This window comes from Malus sylvestris, chromosome 4 (assembly GCF_916048215.2).
Source record: "Malus sylvestris chromosome 4, drMalSylv7.2, whole genome shotgun sequence".
Lineage (NCBI taxonomy): Eukaryota > Viridiplantae > Streptophyta > Magnoliopsida > Rosales > Rosaceae > Malus > Malus sylvestris.
The window spans coordinates 28,345,475-28,367,838 of record NC_062263.1 but is presented as its reverse complement, the minus strand read 5'-3'; the positions used below and the strand labels follow the sequence as shown (position 1 = coordinate 28,367,838).

At 37.8% G+C, this 22,364-nt stretch overlaps 2 protein-coding genes and 1 long non-coding RNA gene across 5 annotated transcripts in view; 1 reads left to right on the top strand and 2 right to left on the bottom strand.

Annotated features, from left to right (window-relative positions):
- Positions 1-1,766: 1,766 nt before the first annotated feature.
- LOC126619630 (uncharacterized) lies at positions 1,767-20,825 on the bottom strand. Its single transcript, XR_007622120.1, has 3 exons — positions 20,788-20,825; positions 2,282-3,080; positions 1,767-2,183 (listed from the first exon to the last, which is right to left on the bottom strand). It is a non-coding gene; the product is annotated as an uncharacterized LOC126619630 (long non-coding RNA).
- Positions 2,872-6,360, bottom strand: LOC126619627 (protein transport protein SEC23-like). The gene is made up of 2 exons (XM_050288046.1): positions 5,540-6,360; positions 2,872-4,785 (listed from the first exon to the last, which is right to left on the bottom strand). The coding sequence occupies exons 1-2, from the start codon at positions 6,227-6,229 to the stop codon at positions 3,127-3,129; spliced, it is 2,349 nt and encodes a 782-aa protein (XP_050144003.1). The 5' UTR covers positions 6,230-6,360; the 3' UTR covers positions 2,872-3,126.
- LOC126619626 (disease resistance protein RGA2-like) overlaps positions 14,772-22,364 on the top strand; it is an 11,867-nt gene continuing 4,274 nt past the window's right edge. Inside the window, exons 1-6 of one of the 3 annotated variants that reach the window (XM_050288043.1) lie at positions 14,772-16,041; positions 16,904-19,640; positions 19,727-19,919; positions 20,106-20,184; positions 20,281-20,346; positions 20,957-21,009. In XM_050288043.1, coding sequence (XP_050144000.1) covers positions 14,890-16,041; positions 16,904-19,640; positions 19,727-19,734 — 3,897 coding nt within the window. In that variant the 5' untranslated portion in view covers positions 14,772-14,889 and the 3' untranslated portion in view covers positions 19,735-19,919; positions 20,106-20,184; positions 20,281-20,346; positions 20,957-21,009. Of the gene's footprint in view, positions 16,042-16,903; positions 19,641-19,726; positions 19,920-20,105; positions 20,185-20,276; positions 20,672-20,956; positions 21,010-22,364 lie in introns of those variants that run through there. The other 2 variants (XM_050288044.1, XM_050288045.1) reach the window with 2 other exon arrangements.

Below are 22,364 nucleotides of genomic sequence, written 5' to 3'. Positions count from 1 at the left end.
AGTCCGCGAAGGTTTTCTGGAAAAGCCCCAAAGAGGGAGGTTCTAAGTTCTTGGGTTGTGCGGATTCACGGTGGATATTGTGGTGAGGTTTCACGGTGGTGAGATGAAAAAATGAAAGAGAGCAGACATAGCTTTTCGTGTCGTTTTCCACAGACGGCGCCAAATGTTGATGCACAAAATCCGGAAGATTTTGGACCAACGTAAATCCGGCCGTGGATCACACAAACGCACAAGAACACAAAGATGTATCGTGATTCACTTCAATGTTTGGGCTACGTCCACACTGATGTTGATTCCATTTCACTGTATGAATGTATAGATTACAATAGATCGGCAAGAGAACTCTCTGTGGATGCAGCCCTTGCCATTTTGCTCTCTGTTTGGCTGAGAGGGTATTGCCCTCTATTGTTGTGAGGGATGTAAGGCTCTCTGGATGTGAGACCTTGTTTCTCTGTGAAGGTCAGGCTCTCCTAATGAGGGTGAGGTAGAGTCCCTTTTATAGAATAAGGGCTCCCTCCCCTTTTACATAAATCATGGGCTTAGGGATGAGGCCCAAAGACGAGGCCCAATATACGGTACCAACACACTTATTAAAAGAAACGGTCACATCATTATTATTTCATACTCTTTTTAAAATTTAAAAAACTAATCACACTCCTTAATAAAAAACAAAAAATAAAATGAAATTGTTTCCACATGCTCATTTGCTAGTTTGATTGAAGGAAAACTAATGAAAAGTCCAAAAAAATTTAGTTCTAATAAAAAATGACAATTAAAGGTGTAATGAATAGTACCAAGAAAAAGTAAAAATGTTATTTTTCGTTAAATTGAACAGTACTGGAAGTGTTTCGTTAAAACTCCATTTGATTTATGCATTCAATTGATTTCCATATGTATTTTTCACGTAATTTTTATTTTTTTGTAATAAAAAGATGTTTATAATTTCTCACTTTGGTTTCTGAGATTTGAAATTGATAAAAGTGGTCTTTAAGTTTGTCCACCATCAATCATTGTAGTCTATCTGTGAAAATTAAATACGGATAAAATGACGAAATAGTCTATATTTTTATCAAATCATTTTGGCTCATTGTTTGTTAAACTGAGGGTATTTTTTTCTCTTTTTTGGTCCTTAATTCGCATAATTTTTCACAAATGACCAAAATGATAATTTATGCTAATCTTAGAAATCATTTTGACTGAAAAATCTATTTTGTTTATAATAAAAGATGCTTATAATTTATCACTCCTATCATGTTATATATTGTGTATATAGTTATATTTCTTCTCTATAGTGACTATTTATAATTAAAGGAAAACTAATGAAAATGGCTTGAAAACTTTGAGTTTTAATGATAAGGACAAAATAAAGGGTAAAGTGAATAGTACAATGATTGACTTTTTAGTGTAAAAATGTGGTTTATCGTTAAAGTGAACAGTACCGGGAGCTTTTCGTTAAAATTCCCTATATTAATGCTAACATTTTAATGTTATTTTAAATAAGTAATTATTTAACACATTGATTAATTATTGACTCGTAGTCATTATAACTCTCTAAAGTCGGAAGAAGGATTAGAGTAAAAACTTTTTGAAGAGCTCACTTTTTGATAGTTTTAGCTAACGCTTTGTTATAAAATAAAGAGCGTGATTGAAGATTGTCTAACTAGGTATTCTAAGCAAAAATCAATATTCTATTATTGGAAGGAAAGGAGAAAGTCATCTAGTACAGAGTAAAAACTAAAAGCAAACATGAGGGGCGTGTGAGAATATGAAGACAAAAGTCTCACATCGATGAGAGACCAAACAATGTAAGGCTTATAAGAGGTTAAACTACTCTTCATATTGTCAATTGATTTTATAGTGTAACCTTAACTTTCTATGACATACGACTCGACGTCGCTTACGGTCAATGAAATCCTCGAAGACAATCATTGTTGTCTTCACAAAGTGGATTAAAAATCAAGTCTTAAATCCGGCAAAAGAATTAGAAGACAACACATGTCGTCCGAACTTTCAGTCCCGGCCATAATTAAAGAAATTGGGATCAGCTGCTTGGACTCGGATTCGAAGCAAAAACATTTTCAAGCACCGGCAAGTTCTGCACATTTGTCACCAATTTAAGCAGACTTGATTTGGTTTGCAGTAAGGATCCTGTACGTTCCTTGCTTCAGCACATAGCTCCAGACCTGCATGCCAAACAGTTTATTTATTTGTAATTTATATTTTAACAAATGTACGCATTCCCAAATAAATAATGAGAGGATCATGAGATATAATATTTTACCAGATGCAATAACCATGAGTGCAACCAAAAAAGCCAGTTTTTACGAGGACTTGTCCATGTCTTTTGAGTTAGAAATTTAGCAGACTAATGTATAAGATGGTTATGCTTGTAAGAAGTTATTTGCGTAGTTTTTGAACTGATTGGTGCTGCATTCAGGGTTATGGTTCAACATACTTGATCGCAATGTCAGGACTATCATGGGTTATTATGTCAGAGGTATATCTCTATCGATTTATTATCCGAAACTTGACAAAAAATCGATTTTTATAACGAAGATTCGATGAGTTTCTTTTCAGATATTCCCAGTAAACACTAAAGGTTCGGCCAGAAGCCTGTTAAGTTTGGTGTACCGGTCTTGTCCTTAGGTAACAACATACACCTCCAGTTTTATGATGGATTGGAGCTCGGCATCCTTCCTCTCTTCCCTGCCCTTTCGGTATTCTTATAATTGTTCAAACGATTTCAGGAACGTTTTTCTTCTACCCAAAGCTGGTGCCGGAGACCAAGGAGAGAACCGTAGAAGAAATACAAGCATCAATTGCCCATTTCGTTTAAATATCAGTAGAATTTCTAGTCATTTGAATGTGCCATTTTGTCGATAATGTCGATCATGTATTGATATACTCTTATCAAAAGTACGCCTTTTTCTCTTCAAAACTATACACAAAACTTCCTTTTGTATAAAAGGTCGTACCCAGTGCACAAGGCTCCCGCTTTACGCAGGGTCTGGGAGAGGTGAATGTCGGCTAGCCTTACCCCCATTTATGGAGAGGCTGCTCCCAAGTCTCGAACCCGAGACCTACCACATCAGAAAATCGAAAATCTATTTACAGTGCCCCTCTACATCAGCCTTGCACTGCAAGGACCTTCAAGTGATCTAAAAATACTTGCAAGCTCAGATCATCAGTGAAAATAATATCCGAGCTGTCAGTGTATGTTGAATTCTGAGTAACAGATGGATTCAACTTTGCAAGAAGAAACCTTGCCTGGCTACCATGCTGATCACATTTAATAAACTTTGGTGCAGGAACTCGGTCAGCCATCAACTGCTCTGCATCAATTTCCGGGGCTTCCAACAGCTTCCTCAAATTCTCATGGTTTGGGTCCTTGTCATACCCAAGCTTCCTCCACTGAGAAACTTTGGACCCGTAATGAATAACCACGTGAAAATATGAGTCAAAGAGCAAGATAACATCTGGAGAGATGGAGCGGACATCTAGGAGGACTGGAACGGGTGGACCATCAAAGGAGTATTGGAAAAGCGTGGGTTGGATCATGATAAGAGAACCCACCACCCCCTCGCGATTCAGCATCAGCCGGAAGAAAGCAGTCTCATCAGGACTACTGTTGAAGACATCAATAAACTGCGACCTCCTCAAGTAATACATGAACTGAGGAAAGAGGGAGAAGTTGGATGACAAGTGGAAGGAAGTTGGATCTTCCTCTGCATAGTCTCCAAACTTGGAAGCAAAGCGGATCAATGTGTCATCCAGCCATCTGATAACATCTCGAGCGAAACAATTCTCAGCTCGGTGAATAGCAAGCCTGGCTATCACTGAAGCTGCTGCCTCTTGATCAAACCCAGCAGCAATTTCTGGTGAACGGCCTCCAACCCATCTTCTTGCTGCAGTTGTTACCCTTTTCCGGATTCTCATGTTCCCATGACGGTATCGTGTTATGAATTGTATCAAAAATGCAGACCCAGGTTGAACTTTCTGCTCATCACTCACTTGGAATAAAAAAGCAATGCATGTTTTATTGGTGATTGTACCTAACTTCCACATATAGGTACCACCCTCCCCAATCTCACTGCTACTCACTAAATCGTTGACTTCACGAAGAGATACACAAGGACCTAGGGCTCCACAGATTTTAATATCTTTAGTGGTCACTATCTCTATAGTTGCATCAAAATACATCTTCAAATATCCCCCTTCATCACGAGTAAAAATGTGGCTCAGACATTTTCTGAATTGATTTGAAGCAAATGACTCACCTAGCAACATGAAACCACCTGACTTCTCAACAGGGACCTTCAGCTCTGCAATTCCAGTTTGATCAAGAGAACAAGCAAACATATCGAGAACAATAGATGCATCAGTTAACCTCTGCGACACTTGCCTATAAAAGCTGGAAGATCTACTATAGTAAGGGGCATGACCATTGATGAGGTCTCGGTGAGTTCTGATGGACTTGCTAAGATCTGAATCGACGATTATTCCTGGGCCTAAAGTTGCAGGTCCAGATGTGAAGACCATGATCCTGGAACCCGTGCTCCCTGAACATCCTTCCAGAAGTCCAAGTGCAGCTAATATTGCTGCTCCTGTACACCTTTGCGGGCGATGACTGGACTTGACTTGAAGTGAACATTGGATCTCTTCAATTGCAGTTGTGATGTTGAACTCACATTCAGAAACAGGTAGCAAAAAGCCCTGCCTTTGATTAACTGACATCTTTCCGAGTTGCTGATGCTTTGTTCGCTTAATGCCTAGAAATCGTTGGGTCTATAAGTTAAAAAAATAAAATGTAAAGCATTAAATTCCAGTACAAGATGAGTTAAAATTTAAATGCATTCAATGAGAAAACTCAGAAATTCAAATCAAGGCACGGAACATTCTCTAAGGAATGAGAAGCGCAGAAGTTAAACGGATCAATCGGCAACGAAAAATCTGGACCTGAGTTAATATACTTGCTTGCTTTCAACCTCTTGAGCAAACTAAAGACTAATACTTAAAGGGGGAGAGCATTTCTAGTGTCTAGAAGACCCGAAAAGCACTGAGATTTCTACAAATATCAAAATAGATGAAGTCATAAAACTACTACTTCAGAGTTCAGACTATCAAATTCAAATGGACTGCTTCAAAATATAAACTCCAAATTGATTGTCTTCTAAACTTCCTAAAGCAACTCGTTCATAACCAAGAATTTGCTAATAAGTAAAAGCACAAAAATGTTACACATTCCTACTTCAACACACCAAAATAGGGCAAATTTAAACTCAAAGAATGTAAATTTACAAAAAATGTAACACAATTCTACTTCATAACCAAGAAAGCCAATTTATAAACACGAAAAATGCAACACATACTTCGACAGGCAAAAATTTAAACTTCAAATGGTTAAACTTCTCCTAAACTACCTAAAGAAACTCATTGATATCCAAAATAGAGCTGCTAATAAGTAGAAAACACGAAAAAGGCAACATCTTTCACTTCAACACACCAACAATTATGGCAAGCAAAGAAGAAAACCAGCTACCTGAAGCGATGACAGCTCCCTTTCGCCGTGAAACACCACGGCCCTCGAGCACTCCGAAAACCCGAGATCATGAACCCGAACCATCGAATCAAACGTGACCAGACCCACCAAAGCAGTCTCCGGAAGCTTCTCCACAACAAGCAAGAGCTCATTTTTCAGAACTCCAAGCTCGTCCCCGGGCGTGCAAGCGTCTACAACGAACACGAACGCCGGCCTCACCCCTCTCGAATCCCCATCCGACACCGAGGCCGCCGACGACGAAACCATAGACGACAAGGACGACGATGACGACAACCCATTTGCCCAATTCAGGGAATTCGAGCCGGAATTGGGAATTCCGTGGGCGGTTTTGGCGTACTCGACGGCGCTGTAAGTCGGAAAAAGCTCGGCTGGGAGGTTGGTGTCGCCGATGTTGGAGTAAGAGTGAGGGAAGGAGTTCCTGTGGTGGCAGAAGGAGCAGAACCAGATGCGAGAAAGGTATTCAACGCGGGAGTAGGGGTTCAAAATGGCGCCACATCGGAGGCATGTGACGGGGTCGTAGGGGAGTATCGGGAGCTCGGCCTGCTGCATCAGCGGCGTGCACATGATGCTGAGAGGGATGACGAGGGCGGCGCTCTCGGATTTTGACGGCGGCCATGAATTCCAGGACCATCGGAGGCCCTCGATCGCCTCCAGTTCCACGAAATCCATGGCGGAGATTCGATCAGTGTTCGGTAAAGTTTTAGTCTTTCTGTTTCATCGGCTTGGATTAGCCGTGGGTGTGAAGAGACGAGGCGCAGAGACAGAGAGAGTGTTTAGTTCAAAGTATCAGGAACTGGATCCTCTCCGAGGCAAACTCTCGGATCCTGTTGAGCGATAAACGCGCTCGTTGAATTTCAATCCAACAGCTACAAACAGAGTTTTTTTAAAGTTATAACAAACAGAGTTTTTTTAAAGTTATAATAATTATAACTGTTGAATCAAAATTCAACGGTTATGTTTGTCGCCCGGCAGGATCCTGAAAATTTACCTCGAAGAGGATCCAGTTCCAAAGTATCACGTGCTTGTCACGTGACGATAAAAGGACTACATACAGACATATTACATGGAGTAGAGAGTGGGGAGTGGAATAAAAGGATAACTGCATTTTGAGGGTTTATAAACTTAATAGTGATTTTGAAAATAACAGCGTATCACTTGGGAAGTGATTTTCATGCATCATTTTTAATTTTTAAAAGTTTGTTTGAAAATGCTTTTAAAATGATTGAAAATGCATTTGATTAATTTTTTTTTTTAACTAATCATTTATGAAAATGGAAGTGAATCCTGAAAAAGTATTAAAGTGCTTCCTTCTTCCGGAAAGGATGAAAATCCGATGCTGATGTCTTGTACTCCGTATCTCTTACGGGTACCTTCAGGAACATGCTTAGGTTGTCTCGTCGTCGGGTTGTCATTCTCGTCGCAGGTTTCCTCTTGAACAAAATCTAATCCACTTTCAGTTTCTTATTGTCTTTTGTAAACTGTCTTGAAAGAATGAAGTCTACTATGTATAGAACCTTCAACAGTGGAAGCAGATTATACTCCCATTGTGGCATTTGTCCGCGTTTTGGTAAATCCGACATAACTTGAATCTCAAAACTTGCTTTTCTTTCTGATATATGCCAATAGGCAATAGCGACTATCTCTCAGCCTATGTGAAACCTACGATCAGGTATTTACTGGCTCGTTCTCGTTGAGCATGGGAGGCATTGCTTGGGTTATAATGTCAGATGTAGGTTATACTTAACAAGCATGACCTCAACAATTGATAGAATTGTTCGAAATTCAGTTCAGTCACATACATTTTGATATACCGCATTTCTAACTAATTTAGCCTAATTTTTTCAGATATTTCTCATAAACATGAAGTGGTCAGCCGGTAGCCTAATAACATTTGTTAGCTGGTTAGGTTCTTGGATCTTCTCATACGCTTTTAGTTTCCTAATGGATTGTAACCATTCTGTTTGTTGCAAAGTTGGTACCAGAGACGGGGGCAAACATAAGAAAAAATACAAAAATCAATGAATCGGTTTTTAGAAAAAAGATGAACGGGGTGCGGCTGCATTGCGACATTGTTAATCCATTTTTTTATGTGGTTTTATCGATGATTGATTGTGTAGAATTATCAGAGAAACGGACCATACGGCCCACTTCCAACAACACCGATATTGTTCCCAACTTGGTAATTACCATCTGCACAATCCGTAAGGTGTGAGGTTTTATCACAAAATGCCTTGGTTTTAGTTGGAATGAGATTAGGGTATTTAAAACTCTTCTTTTGTTATTGATACGGTCGGTGTGGGACATTTCAACAGCACATTGCAGCATTGCAGACCGAAGCATGTTCTGAATGTCAGCAAACTTTGCAATTCAAGGTTCTACTGTAGCTCATCCAAACATGAGACTACTTATCACAATTTTCTTTGTATTAAACCCTGTTGGTGATTAGCAAACGAAGGAGAGAAGCATCTCCCAAATGTTCAAAGTGATGGTACTAATCCGTAACTGAGATTGGAGTAATGGACTTGAGGAAGAGTTTGGTTGGGGAGGAGGCCAAATCTGATTTCTCTTTAAAGTTGTTTTATTAAACTGTATAGAATCGGAACGGAAATCACTTTTGTTACCTCAAGCTAGACATAAATGACCTATAAAATCATCAATGATGAATGTTGATGGTGCGAAACTCTTGGAAGATAGGTAAGTTCTAGCTAGCGTCAAGATTTCAGAGTCGGACCAGCAGCCACTACTAATCACACTGATATTATTTTAACTTAACCACCTGCATAGCCCGGTAGTTGTTGGCTATTTAAAAGTGAAACAGTTCAATATAAGTTGTAGTTCTGCCAAGCTTCTGATGTAGGATTGCATTCCTTCAAACAGCTAGCAAGTGAGTTAATTTATGGTCATATTAGGTAACTAGCTAAAAAATGGTTGCATACATCATATGTCAGTTTCTTATGGCCTAGAAATTAGTCCATTGTTGGTGTCCCTTACGCTATCCCTCTCTCAAAACACAATCCACATGATTTACATACATCACCATTCTGAGGTAAACAACCTAAACTCCAATGTCTTCATTTTCTATAAAGCATTGCCTTTTATCACCTCCAACAGAAAGCGAATTAATATAACCAAACTCCCTTCTTCTTTCTCTACATGGCTGAGGTACTATCTTCCGAGCAACCACGCCCACCACCTTCCCCTCCCACCATATTAAAGCACAGCTTGAACCAGTACGCCGTCCACCAAACCCTAGCCAGTGCGGCCAACCTCACTAACCTTCTACCTTCCAGCACAGTCCTCGCATTTCACACCCTCATCCCTACTTTCTCCAACAATGGTTCTTGCCAACTTTTCAATAAGTACCTGACAACATGTGTCATTACATTTTGTGCTCTCCTTTGTTTCTTATCTTCGTTTACTGATAGCTTCATGGACAACGACCGAAAACTCTACTATGGAATCGCCACGTTCAAAGGCATGTACATTTTCAACTGCAGTAACGCCGAGGACATGGATAGGGACTTGAAGAATTATAAAATAAAGTTTATAGATTTTGTTCACGCCTTTATGTCACTATTTGTGTTCTTGGTCTTTGCTCTTTGCAACTTCAATGTGCAAAGTTGCTTCTTTTCTGAAGCGGGAATAGGTGAACTAACAATGAATTTGCCTCTCGGAGCTGGGATTTTGTCGAGCTTCTTGTTCACAATCTTTCCGACTACTCGTAGAGGGATCGGATACGCAGACATGATGCCTCGGGCATTATAGTGTTATGTAACAGTCCTTTATAAAACTTACATACATGTACATGTGAAATACAAAATAAATTAGAATTGACTGATGCAGATTAGTTGTTGATTTGTTTTCTTTAATAGCATCTCAAAATATGTCAGATTAATGTCACCTGAACATAAAATGAAAGGGGAGCGCGACAATTGCTCAAATCGAGTCGTCAAACCCGACAAGCTCTTAAATTTTTTATTTTTTTTAATAAGATGATACATTTGCATCAAAGAGTGAGAGGTTTAGGCGAACTACACAATGAAAAATTTATATAAACCGATGTTTAAGTTTAATTTTAATAAATTAGTAACAAACTTATATTGTCTTTGGGAGTCAAATTTAAAATGAAATATCAATAGATCATAGGACCAAAAATACAAGCAATCATCTCATAAAGCTTTACACAATCTTCTTTACAAGTTAAAATTTTTGCTTAATGTCTTACCGCCAAATTAGTCATCAGATCCAAAACCTACTGATGGTTTAAGATACTACAAATTAAGCATAAATTCTATTACTTGGGATTTTTATTAAACATTTAGGAATGAAAATAGCCTTCAGAAAATGGAAAAGAAAAACTGAAAGAAAATAGCTTTCATTTCCTCCAAAAAAACAAATTTATTACTCTCCACTGCCAACACCAAATCTAGTAAAAACCAGAAACCAACATCATCTTTCAACCAGTGAAACCAGCAATTGTGGCATGAGGCTCACAAGTGCTAGCAGCAGGAGTAGGCTTCACATGCTTTCCAAGAAGCACTTCAGGCAAGTTCTTAATACCCTTCAGATAAAATGTGTAAAAATTCACAAAAGGGTACACAAGCTGCTGCCTGCAACTTCACTTCACTTGTCATTTTCTAAGAAATCAGATATCAAATTGCAATTGGAAAGCCCAGATTTATGGCTGTTCGTTGGGCATGTCTCATGTTTAGGGTGCAACTCAGACGGGTTAGGTCGGCTAGATGGTCAACTTAATCCTAATCTAATTTTCAAAAGTTGGGTTTGTATTGGGTTCAGATTCATGTGAGTTTAGTCGTGTTTGGATTTTAATTAGGTTCAGGATTATTTGAGGTGGGTTAGAGATTATTTGAGTTTGGTTCAAATTTGCCCAACTTTATCAAGTTTAATCTTATAACACTTTATTTTACATGATTTTTCAAATTTTGAATCAAACATCATTATTAATTAAAAGTATATTTACACATCACCATCCGCGCAAAAGTTAAAGCAAACAACTTTGCATATACCAAAACCTCAACCAAAAGAAATGTAAATGTAATACTATCATTCATTATTCAATGAAAATTGACAACGAACTTCAAGTATAGTCATTCCAAAAGTTATACATATAATAATTTATATAATATGAAGTGAGATGGGTATGAGCATGAGCAAATTTGGGCTCAAAATCATATTGGGTTTGGGCTGATATGGGCAGCAAGGCAACCTAACCCAACCCAAAATAATGATTCGGTTGGTTTTGGGCAGATTTTTTCTTCATTTCAACCTTCTAGACTCTGTTTAAAATTGAATAGGGTATGGTGTATTCGAGTTGACCCAGCCAACTTGCACCAATGCACCCTTCCTCTCCTCCTAATCTTAATATATAAAGCTAACAACCCCTTTGGGGTCACAAGCTTCACAAAAAAAATTTGGACAAAAATGTCCCCAAAACAAAAAAATTCAAAAGCAACCCAAAATAATGCATCAAATAATGTAAGGGTATTTTTCAACATTTTAACAGTGTTTTTTTAATAATTAATTCTTTTTTGTACAGTTTTTTTTAACCTCACAATAGGCTAGCAATAATGTGATTTAGTCAGTTGTTCATTAAATATTATTTTCTCTATTTTTAAACATATTCAAAACATCTTAAAAGGTGTGTAATGTCAGTTATAAAAAATATTTTTGGCATGCGCATAATAATGTAATAAATTAGTTGTCAAATAACTATTTTTTTTTAACAAACGATATTATCTATAATAAAGGGGAGGGAGGTGGGCTTAGCTTCACAATGAGTTAGCAATAATGTGATTCAATCAGTTGTTTACTAAATATTATTTTCTCTATTCTTAATTTAAATTCAATAGAATGTAGATAAAAATTGAAAGACCGATTTTATTATGTCAATTCAGTTGCTTTGATTAGTTTGTGAGACGTTTTTTTCTAGCATGATCTAAGATTATTCATTTACTTCAAATATTTGACTTTCCTTTTGTCAATTCACATATATAAATACATTTAAAACGTGTAAATCATGCGTAACATGACGTGATTTAAAAAATGTATTCTACAAGCACGTGAGCTCATGCCTAAAGGTTAATATTAAAAAGGAGGGTGTTTGCTTACGCGTAAAAAGAAAAACAAGAGAATTGGCCCTATTGGGGGGTCTATGACACGTGGTTCTCTCTAAGTGGTCCACGTAAGTCGGTTAGTATCCTTTTCTAAACAATTAATCAGTTTTTTATTTTTTTTGGGTTGAAAAACAGGGGCAAGAGCCCAAATAAAAATAGGCTAAATAGCCTAGACTTAGGGCAAGATTAGGTCAAACTATCGGCTACAAAAGAAATTTTGTATGGGTCCAACAAGGATTTAAATATCGATAAGATAACGATATTTTTACATATATCCACTTAATTATCGTCCAAATATCGCGATATTATCAATATTTTCGATATTTTCGCGAGGAGGATGCTCCCGACGAGGAAGAAGAAGGAGCAGAGCTGGAAGAGGCGGAGGAGGGCTTACTGAACGGTGGAAAGGGAGTGGAGCCGCCGGAATCCGCCGAGCGCGAGGACTCCTTCGGACCGCTAATCACAATCACCACCGCCGAAATTCCCCCAAATCCCCAGAAACAAACACGAAGTTGAAGCAAACCCAAATTCCAATAGATCAAATTATGGAATTACAGTGCATAATGATTCAAAAATTACCTTAATTTACACAAAAAGCTTCAAGATCTAACAAGAATTACATATCCAAAGTAGGGAAATTTAGGGAAAAACCCACCGAGTGTAGTTCATCTTCTCGTAAAACCGAATCGAGAAAAGCGAGAGCGACAGATTCACCTCGTCCTTTCCCCACCGAATTGAATAGTCCCCCGATGATGCTCTCTTCATCGAACGATTTGGGGAAATGGGTGTGGGTGCGATTGGGGAAATGGAGCTTCCTCTGCGCGTCGTCGTGCTTCCCAGAGACGGAGGAGAGGGAGGGAGAGTTCAGGAGGGTGGTGGAGATGTTGCGCTGGCATCGGGGTGGACGGATTTGGGTGTGCCTGGGTGTGGGTGCGATCGGGGAAATGGAGTGAGAGAACGAGAGTTCGAGAGAGAGATAGAGTTGAGAACTGAGAGAGAGTGAGGGGTCCGAGAGGGACTCGGGAAAAGAGAGAGAGAGATAGGGTGAGGGTTAGTGGTCTGCCACGTGGCAGCGTGACAGAGAGTGAGAATCAAGATGGAGGGTCCAGATTAGATTAGGATAAAGGACTCAATTGCACAATTTATATAATTTCAGGGAAATAGTGAAAATATAAATTAATCTGGGGGTCCAGATTAAATTAGGATAAAGGACTCAATTTCAGGGAAAAAGTGAAAATATATAATTTCAGGGAAATAGTGAAAATTTTGAACCTCAAAGAGTGAAAAATTTGCCAGTTCGCTATATAATCAACTTAAATCAGTTAAATCCATCATGCAATGCATTTCCTTCCAATTTTTTGTGATAAACTAATAGATAATTGACTAAATAAACATCCTGCAAAGTTTCATTAAAAATTTCCAAGTTTTTCTTACAATTTCCGTGGTTTCCATGTAATTTTTATCGATATCGATATTATCCCGATATTTCCATCGATATTTCCGTGTTTTCGGACTACTGATATTTCCGATATTACCGATATTTTCTTCCTTGTGGTCCAAGACGTGGTAGCTAAAATTTCAAATCAACAAGCTTAATTACTCACAGGAACCTTCCTGCATAATTGAAAATTTGCATTTGGTATGTAAGCAGAAACAAAAAAAAAAAAAGAAGGGAATTTTCATGAAAAAGGTTTGGGCAAAATTTACTTTAACAAAAAATCATGCTATAATTTTATTTAATAAAAAATATTTAAATTTTAATGAAAAACTCTTAAATTTTAATAAAAATGATAAAAGAACTTAAATTTTAATGAAAAATACATAATTTTAATATTTAAACAAAAAACTAACGTACTAGACCAACGCGTCCTCATACGTACTATTTATGAAACTTTTTACATTGTTTATAAAACTTAACGGTACTACACTATTTATGAAACTTACTAAACTGTTTATGAAACTTACTAAACTGTTTATGAAACTTATTACATTGTTTATGAAACTTGCTAAACTTTTTATGAAACTTACTACATTGTTTATGAAACTTACTACATTGTTTATGAAACTTAACGTACTACACTATTTATGAAACCTTGAGAAGATTATGTCCTCAGTAATTATATTTAAAAAGCTATTTTCAATTACTCAATTAAAAGTCCCTCACACTTTTTACATACCTACAATAATTAAATGTAGCTCTCCATCCAATTTCTTTAGCTTGGGTGTCATCTTGGAGAAATTTTTCCTTATGCTCGTAATACAAGTGGTACACCACGTGTTATTATGTAAGTGGTAAGATATTTTATTTTTTATGTTATTAATTTTTTAACACAAGAATCTCACCACTTGTATAGAGATACGTGGTGTACCATCCCATGTTCTAGCACATTGAAAAATCCCTTGTCATCTTGACTATTATTAGGAAACAACACCACAAAAATAAATTGGGAAATGTAATTAAATTTGAAGTCTTTCTCTTATTCTAAGCAAAATAAAAAATAAAAAAAAATCTCTCAGTGATTGCTAACGACGGGGAGAAAAAAGAGTGGAAAGGGGGAAGAGGGGGGGGGGTGGGGGTTACGCGCGCTTAGCGCATGTGGTGTTTTTTTATGTTTTTTTATTCTTTTATCCTTATCATTAAATAAAGTAAGTAGATAAATTTTTATTAAAATGTAAATCTTTAAAGTCCTTTTTATTAGTTTTTTCAACAAAAAAAAATTGCAAATTGGCATTGTTAAACGCAAATGGAAGTTCAGTAATAGGGGTTCATCATATACACGTTTTTTATGTATTGTGAAATTTGTTTAATGAATATTATTGAGCAGATCGAAAGGTCAATGGGAGTTGTTAGATTTGAAAGCTTAGTGGTACTTTCTTAAACCTACTACTCGCTCAGTACAGATTCCTTCAATTATTAAAAACATAAGTTTCCAACTAATGTGAATAGAGAATACATATTTCGCCAGCACTGATGGAAGAAGCTACCAATAATTATAATCCACTGCTAATTTAAAATTTGCGTTGAGCTTGAAATAATTTGATGGGTAGGTGGACTCCTTATAATTAAATACCAAATTGCCAATTGGTTATGAAACCATATTTTTTATCTACAAATCTGCAGTAGGACGAATTCTTCAATCCTATTTCTTCTTGTTTCCTTAGCTATCTCTGCATTCATACCTTTTCGCGCTAAGTATGGAGGCTGTTAAGGCGTTCGAAGTTCATACTTTTCCTGTGGAGGGAATACTGAACAAGTTAGCTTTACTTGCTGCTCAAGAATTCAGTCTTTTCCGGGGATTCAGAAAAGAACTAGCAAAGTTTCGTCAATCAATACGTGCGATTCAAGAGTTCTTAGGCGATGTCACAAACCAACCACAGCAGGATCGGGGCATGGCAGTCAGAGACTGGTTGAAGAAACTTGAAGAGGTGGCTCGTGACGCTGACAATGTCTTCGACGAAATCAATTACGAAGATGTCCGGAGCAAAGCAGAATTGCAAAACCAAGTCAAGAAAAAGGTACTCAACTTCCTTTCACGCTCAAACCCTATCTTATTTCGTCAACAAATGGCACACAAAATAAAGAACATCAATGCAACTCTAGCGGATCTCAAGAGCGAGGCATCTTTCATTGGCTTAGTTGCAAGAAGAATAGATTCTACATTATCCCCACAAGGCATGGGGAACAGGGAAACCGTCTCAAGCTTTGATCATGATGAAAAGATCTTCGGTAGGGAGGAGATTGTGTCTGGTATAATCGCAACCTTGATAGACTCCAACAATCAGGAAAAATACCTTTCGGTTATGGTGATTGTGGGAATGGCAGGGCTCGGAAAGACAACTTTGGCTAAATCAATATACAATGACAACCGTTACATTGACAAACATTTTGAAACCAAAATTTGGGTGTGTGTATCTACCACTTTCGACGTTAATTCAATTTTGAGACGGATTTTGGAATTACTTAACTCAACAAATACTGGACTAACAAGTCAGGAGGCATTGCTTCAAAACCTCCAAAAAGAGTTGATGGGGAAGAGATATATTCTCGTACTAGATGATGTGTGGAATGAAGATGATATGTTATGGAGCAATTTGATGAGTTGTTTGTCAAAACTCAATTCTGCTCATGGAAGTGTCATGATTGTTACTACTCGCAGTGTCAAAGTTGCATCAATCACAGAAACACTTCCGAGGTGTGACTTGGTGAATTTATCAGTAGAGGATTGTTGGTCCATATTAAAAGGTGAAGCTTTTCCATACGGATGTGCTCCTTTAGCAGCTTCAATTCATGAGAGAATTGGAAGGGCGATTGCTGAAAAGTGTGCTGGTGTACCATTGGTGGCAAAGGTATGCACTAATATATTATATCTTTTACTTTTTATTTGTTATAGTAACACTGTATTTGGATGAGAAAATTTAAGCTTATTAGGAAATTCCAAAATGAATGAGATAGAAATGACAGAATTTTATTTTTTAAAATTTGTGAACTTTCTTGTTTGGTTAACCTAAAAGTACAATGAAATTTGAAATACGAAATTTAATGTGTGTATATAGAGATTAATATATAAATAAAAGATAGTAGTTATGAAATGTGTTAGTAGTGGTGGTAGCAACGGCAGTGAGGATGCTGGGTGGTGGCAACTGTGCTAACAAGGGCCACAATGACATGTGGTGGTGGTGTGTGGGTGGGGGTGGTGGCGGCCACTCGGGATTGAGTTTTTGGTACTTTTTATTTTTAAAGTGGTGGCGGCCACTTGTGATTGAGTTTTTTTGTGTTTTTTATTTTTAAATTCTTGCTCATAAATTTTACAAATGACACTTATTTACATGAAATTTGAATTTGGGAATTGGTGGATGTTAATATACACATAGTGCAGAGTACTAGCTCTAGATTGCAACTTATTGAAACAATTTGCTCCCATTGTTTATTGCTTTTAATACGTTTTTTCTTAAAGAAAAATGAATCCAAACGCTCCCTCCAAAATATACTATTATTCTTCTACTGCATTGTTACTAGCGACAAGTATGTTAGATAAAAGTTCTATTACATAAATGGAGTGGAAAATAAGGTCAGCATTGATATATGGTCAAACTTCGATTAAACTATTGATTTCTTTACTGTTGTATATGTTAACACTTCAACTTGTTACATGGGTGAAATATATGTTTTTTAAAATGTATATAGAAATTTTAACTTATGCACCAACAGGTTTTGGGAAGCATGATGCGATCTAGAAATAGTGCAAATGAATGGTTAGTAATTCAAGAAAGTAAAATATGGGAATTACCTGAAGGAGAGGATAGAATCATGTCAATTTTGAAGTTGAGTTTTGACAGTTTGAAATCACCATATTTGAAACAATGTTTTGCGTGTTGCTCAATGTTGGAAAAAGATTTTGAAATTGAAAGAGATGATTTAGTTCAACTCTGGATGGCTCAAGGATTGCTCCACTCTCATGCTAATCTAGAGATGGAGGATATTGGTAATGAATATTTTGATAGTCTGTTGGAAAACTCATTTTTCCAAGATGTTATAAAGGATGGCGATGGCTTTATTATCAGATGCAAGATGCATGATCTTGTGCATGATCTCGCAGAACTAGTGTCAAAATATGATGGGGAAGATAAACTTAAAATTCAAAGCAAGACAGAGATATCGTCTCTAATACCAAAAAGTTTAGAAAAAAATGCTGAGAAAGTGTCCTCTCTATTTTCACACAGTGGAATCCCCGGTAACATCTTGTCAAGATTTAAGGGTTTACGTGTGTTAAAATTGTCCAAAACTTATGCTTTGGAGTTGCCCAGTTCAATTGGAGAGCTAAGACACCTGAGATATCTAGACATTTCCAATACACATTTCCGAGCACTTCCTAGGTCTGTTGGGAAGCTCTATAACCTACAGACGTTGAGAATGTATGATACAAAACAACTTCGAATATTTCCAAGGGAGCTAGAAAATTTGATAAACTTGAGACATGTTTATTTCGATAAATATATGGAAGTTATTCCATTTGGGATTAGAAGCTGCACTCTACTGCAGAGACTACCTTCCTTTACTCTGGATAGGGCTAGAACTCGTGGAATTGATGAGCTAGGTGGCTTAAACCAATTGAAAGGAAATCTAACACTTAGATGTTTGGAATATGTGAGGGACAAAGAGGAAGCAAAAAAATCAAATTTAGTGGGGAAAGCATACATACGAGGGTTGACATTTGAATGGGGGAATTGTGGCAGGGGAAGAAATGAACACGACGATGATGTACTGGAAGGTCTCCAACTGCACCCCAAGTTAGAAATCTTAAGGATTGAGAACTTCATGGGTACAAAATTTGCGTCATGGATGATAAGTGGTCTGTTGCCCCAAAATTTGCAAGAGGTTTTGTTATATGATTGCAGAGAATGTGAACAAGTCCCAACACTCGGTCATTTGCCACATCTTAGACATGTTGTGTTCCACAGTATGCATAAGCTTAAATGTGTGGGAGCCGAGTTTTATGGTTATAACTTTGTTAGTAGTGGAGCTACAACGACGACAAGGAATGAGACAGTGAGGAGGGTGATTTTGTTTCCAGCATTGAAAACCTTGCAAATGATTGATTGTCCAGTTCTAGTTGAATGGAATGAAGCAGTTGTTGCGATGCCAACAAATGAGAAAGTGGAGCTAGTAGTGTTTCCCTGCCTTGAGAAGTTGACTCTCGTGTCTTGCATGGAACTGCGAACTGCTCCAGGACACTTTCCATCTCTCCAAAAGTTGGATGTGTATAACGTTGACAACTTCATGGCAATAGAAAATATAAGCAGTCAACTAACCGCTCTCACTTCCCTTAGATTAGAATATCTCCAGGAGCTTACTTCTCTGCCAGTAGGGATATTGGAAAAGAACCAGAAGTTGCTAATAAGGGGTTGCCCTAATCTAACATCCATTCCAATTTCACGGTCACCGTCCCTGGTTGAATACCATTCATCTCTGCAGGAGTTGAGCATAGTTGATTGTCCAAAGCTAAGATGCATTTCAATACACAGTCTGACCACCCTCCGCAAATTGGCTATTGAAAGATGTTCTCTTGAGTCAACAAATCTTCAGAGTGGACTGGAGGAGTTGTCCTTATACGGCTGCACATCCCTCTGTGAACTGAGAATTGAAGAATGCAATGGATTCACAAGTATACTGAGTGGGCTACAATCTTGTACTTCTCTTCGCTCATTCTTTATCTCCAAATGTCAAAGTCTGAAGCATTTAGGGCGACAATACCCCGTCTCTCTTGAGCACCTGGTTATATCTCGTTGCCCTAATCTACGGGCTATTCCAAGTTTAGACAACCTCACATCCCTGCGTTATTTGGAGATTGAAAAATGTGATGCAATAACAAGTCTGCCTAGTGAACTATCATCATGCATATCTCTTAGCCATTTTTTGGTCAAGTTTTGCGACAAAATAAAATCTATGGCAGATCAAGATGTATCTAGCTTGCAGTCTCTTTCATGTTTGGTAATATACGAGTGTTTGAAATTACAATATTTGCCGAGGGGCCTCCATTCTCTGCATGGTTTGAAAGAGATGACAATCGGTAAGTTCTGGAAGCTGGACTCTTTTCCTGATTTTGAGGTTCCATCGTCACAAATCCAAAGCTTAACGATCTCAGGGTGGCGTAAGCTCAAGTCTCTACCTGATCAAATTCAACACTTCACTACTTTAACGTCTTTGGAGATAAGATCATTCGGCAGAGTGGAGTCTTTGCCGGAGTGGTTGGGTGACCTTACATCTCTTACCCAACTGCGTATTAAGAGGTGCAAGAATCTCATGTATTTTCCTACAGTGGAAGCTATGCAACGGATCACCAAGCTACATGTGCTAGAGATTGATGCATGTCCCCATCTAAAGGAAGCATGCGCTGAGGAGAGCGGCCGTGAATGGCCTAAGATTTCCCGCATCCCACATAAACGATGTAAGTCAAAATATTCATTGTTTGTTCATCTCCCTTCTCTCGCTTTTCTATTCTTCTATACTCACCACACATATTCTTTTGATTAGTTCACTGACGTGAAGATTCTCCGGCATTGTTAAATGATGTTTCGACCGAGTCGGGATCTTAAAGTGATGATTTGATTCATGCGGAGAGGCCTCAATGAACTAGCGCAGTTGGGTATATATATTCATGCTTTTCATCTTTCAAGAGAAGTGCCTTGTTGGGTAGTCCGGAAGTTGTTCAAAATTGAAACACAAGGTAAGCGTTTCAAATCACCACTCCCCTCTCTCTGGTCAGATTAAACTACGTTTTCAAAGCCTCTGCCTACTGCTTTCCGTATATGTACGTAGTAGTTCAAATGTTATACTAGGTTAGCTCATTTCAAGAGATATAACATGTCACTCCAAACCAAGTTCTAATCACTTCAATTTTTGCTCAATTCAGGTTTCTTTTGGTGAAGCAGGCAATGGCGTTATCCGAGATATTCTGCATTTTGGGATGTCTTGCCATAGCTTTCTCTAAGGTTTTTCATCCTTTTCTCTTTAATTACTTGTTCTTTATATTCGAAGGAGTCAAATTATTGGTTTCGGCTCATGTTTTGAACTTTATTTCTAGAAAGGTTGCTTGGTGGGCAGAACTTGGAAGAATGTTGGTCAGATGTGGAATGGGGATTCTTTCTTGTGTGGTAATTTTTGTGAGGATTTCAATTGCATACAATTCGCATAAGATTTCCGTTAAAAGTTTCGCGTAAAAGTGTTTATGTTTTGATAACAAACAGGTGCCTTTTTTTGTGTGGAAATTATACAAGTTTATGAGGAGGTACAAGCAAAAGAGAAGAAAAATGTACAAGTACGAAGATTCAAAGAATGATGAATGAAACGAGAAAATAATTTGATCGAGAAACAAATTAAAGAAGAAACATCATGTTTGAGTTTTGTATCATTTTTGTGGAAATTGAACAAGATTCTGAGGAAAATACATTCTGTTTGACTTATGTATCATGTTCTTTATCCTTTCGTACCCAGTGCACAAGGCTCCCGCTTTAAGCAGGGTCTGGGAGAGGTGAATGTCGGCTAGCCTTACCCCCATTTATGGAGAGGCTGCTCCCAAGTCTCGAACCCGAGACCTACCGCTCATGGGCGAAGGCACTTGCCATCACACCATGAATAATCATTAATAGAATAATAGAAAATTAGGAAATAAAATAGTATCACAGACTTTTTGTTGAAGTATTAGAATTGAAAGTTGAACCAACTGCGGTATCTGAACATGTATACTTTATAAATGCTTTGCAGACGCAGCTGCTGAATCTGGAATTATGGAAGAGCTTGACCTTACTCTTGCAGCAGTAAGTACCATAATACTTCTCGAAAGGCTATCGTCTAATGTTAACTCTTTATTTCTGCTCATGTGCGTGTGCACATGAGCAGTCGTGTTTTTTCTTAAAAGAAGAGTTCTGTTATGGGATCTACAAACATCGATACCAATTTGCTCATGTTTTGAAGGAGTCAAGTTATTGGTTTTGGCTCATGTTTTGAACTTTCGTTTGTTGAACAAAAAGAGTATACAAGATAACTCTAATTATTCCAAGAAGAAGAAAATAAAGCACACTCTTAAAGAAAGCTCACAAAAAACACTAATTAGCAAAGCTTTTCTTATTTAGCACTTAGCTTTGTTTTTCCTTTGGATGATTTACAAGGCTTGGGGACTTGGGTATTTATAGCAAACCAAATGAAAGCTACTTAATTAAACTAAGATTATTTACTACCACACAAAACACATTAATTGCACCTAATTATTTGTTTTCACACACAACCTAACTTTGCCTAACTTTGCAATTGTAAGCACTTACATCATCAAACTAGATATGGACTTGGACTTTAGATTGGGTTGTGGATTACTTATGGTTTTGGGCTTGACATTGATTCTCAACACTCCCCCTCAATGTCATCTCTCATTCTTTTCTCCATGCTGAGTTGACGACGAAACTTTTCAAACTTGCCAGTACTCAAACCTTTTGTGAACAAGTCTGCAATTTGATCATCTGTATTGATTTGTCTCATCTCAATATCTTCTTGCAAGACCTTCTCTCTAATGAAATGGTAGTGTTCCTTCACATGCTTAGTTCTTGCATGAAAGACTGGATTTTCTGCCAAGCGAATTGCCGATTGGTTATCACAGTACAATGGTACTGAATAATCTACTGGTTGATGTAGATCACTCATCAACTGTACCAGCCATGCATTCTTTTGAGCTGCCATTGCTGCTGCTCGATACTCAGCTTCAGTGGTTGACAATGATACCGTCGGTTGTCTCTTGCTATACCAAGAGATGGTTTCAGAACCAAGCTTAAACACATACCCAGTTGTTGATCTCCTGGTGTCATGATCTCCCGCATAGTCAGCATCACAGTAACCAACTAACTTGCAGTCTTCACCTTTCTTGTACAAAAGACCATAGTCAATTGTACTCTTCACATATCTCAGTATTCGTCGAACTGCTTCCAAATGAGGCTTCTTTGGATTTTGCATGTACCGACTCATCACACCAACTGCATAAGAAATGTCAGGTCGAGTCAAGGTTAAGTAGATCAGACTACCTACCAATTGTCGATACATCGTCGCATCTTCCAAATCTTTTCGTTCATATGCACTCATTTTGACATTTGGCTCCATCGGCGTCAAAATCGGCTTGCATTCGAGC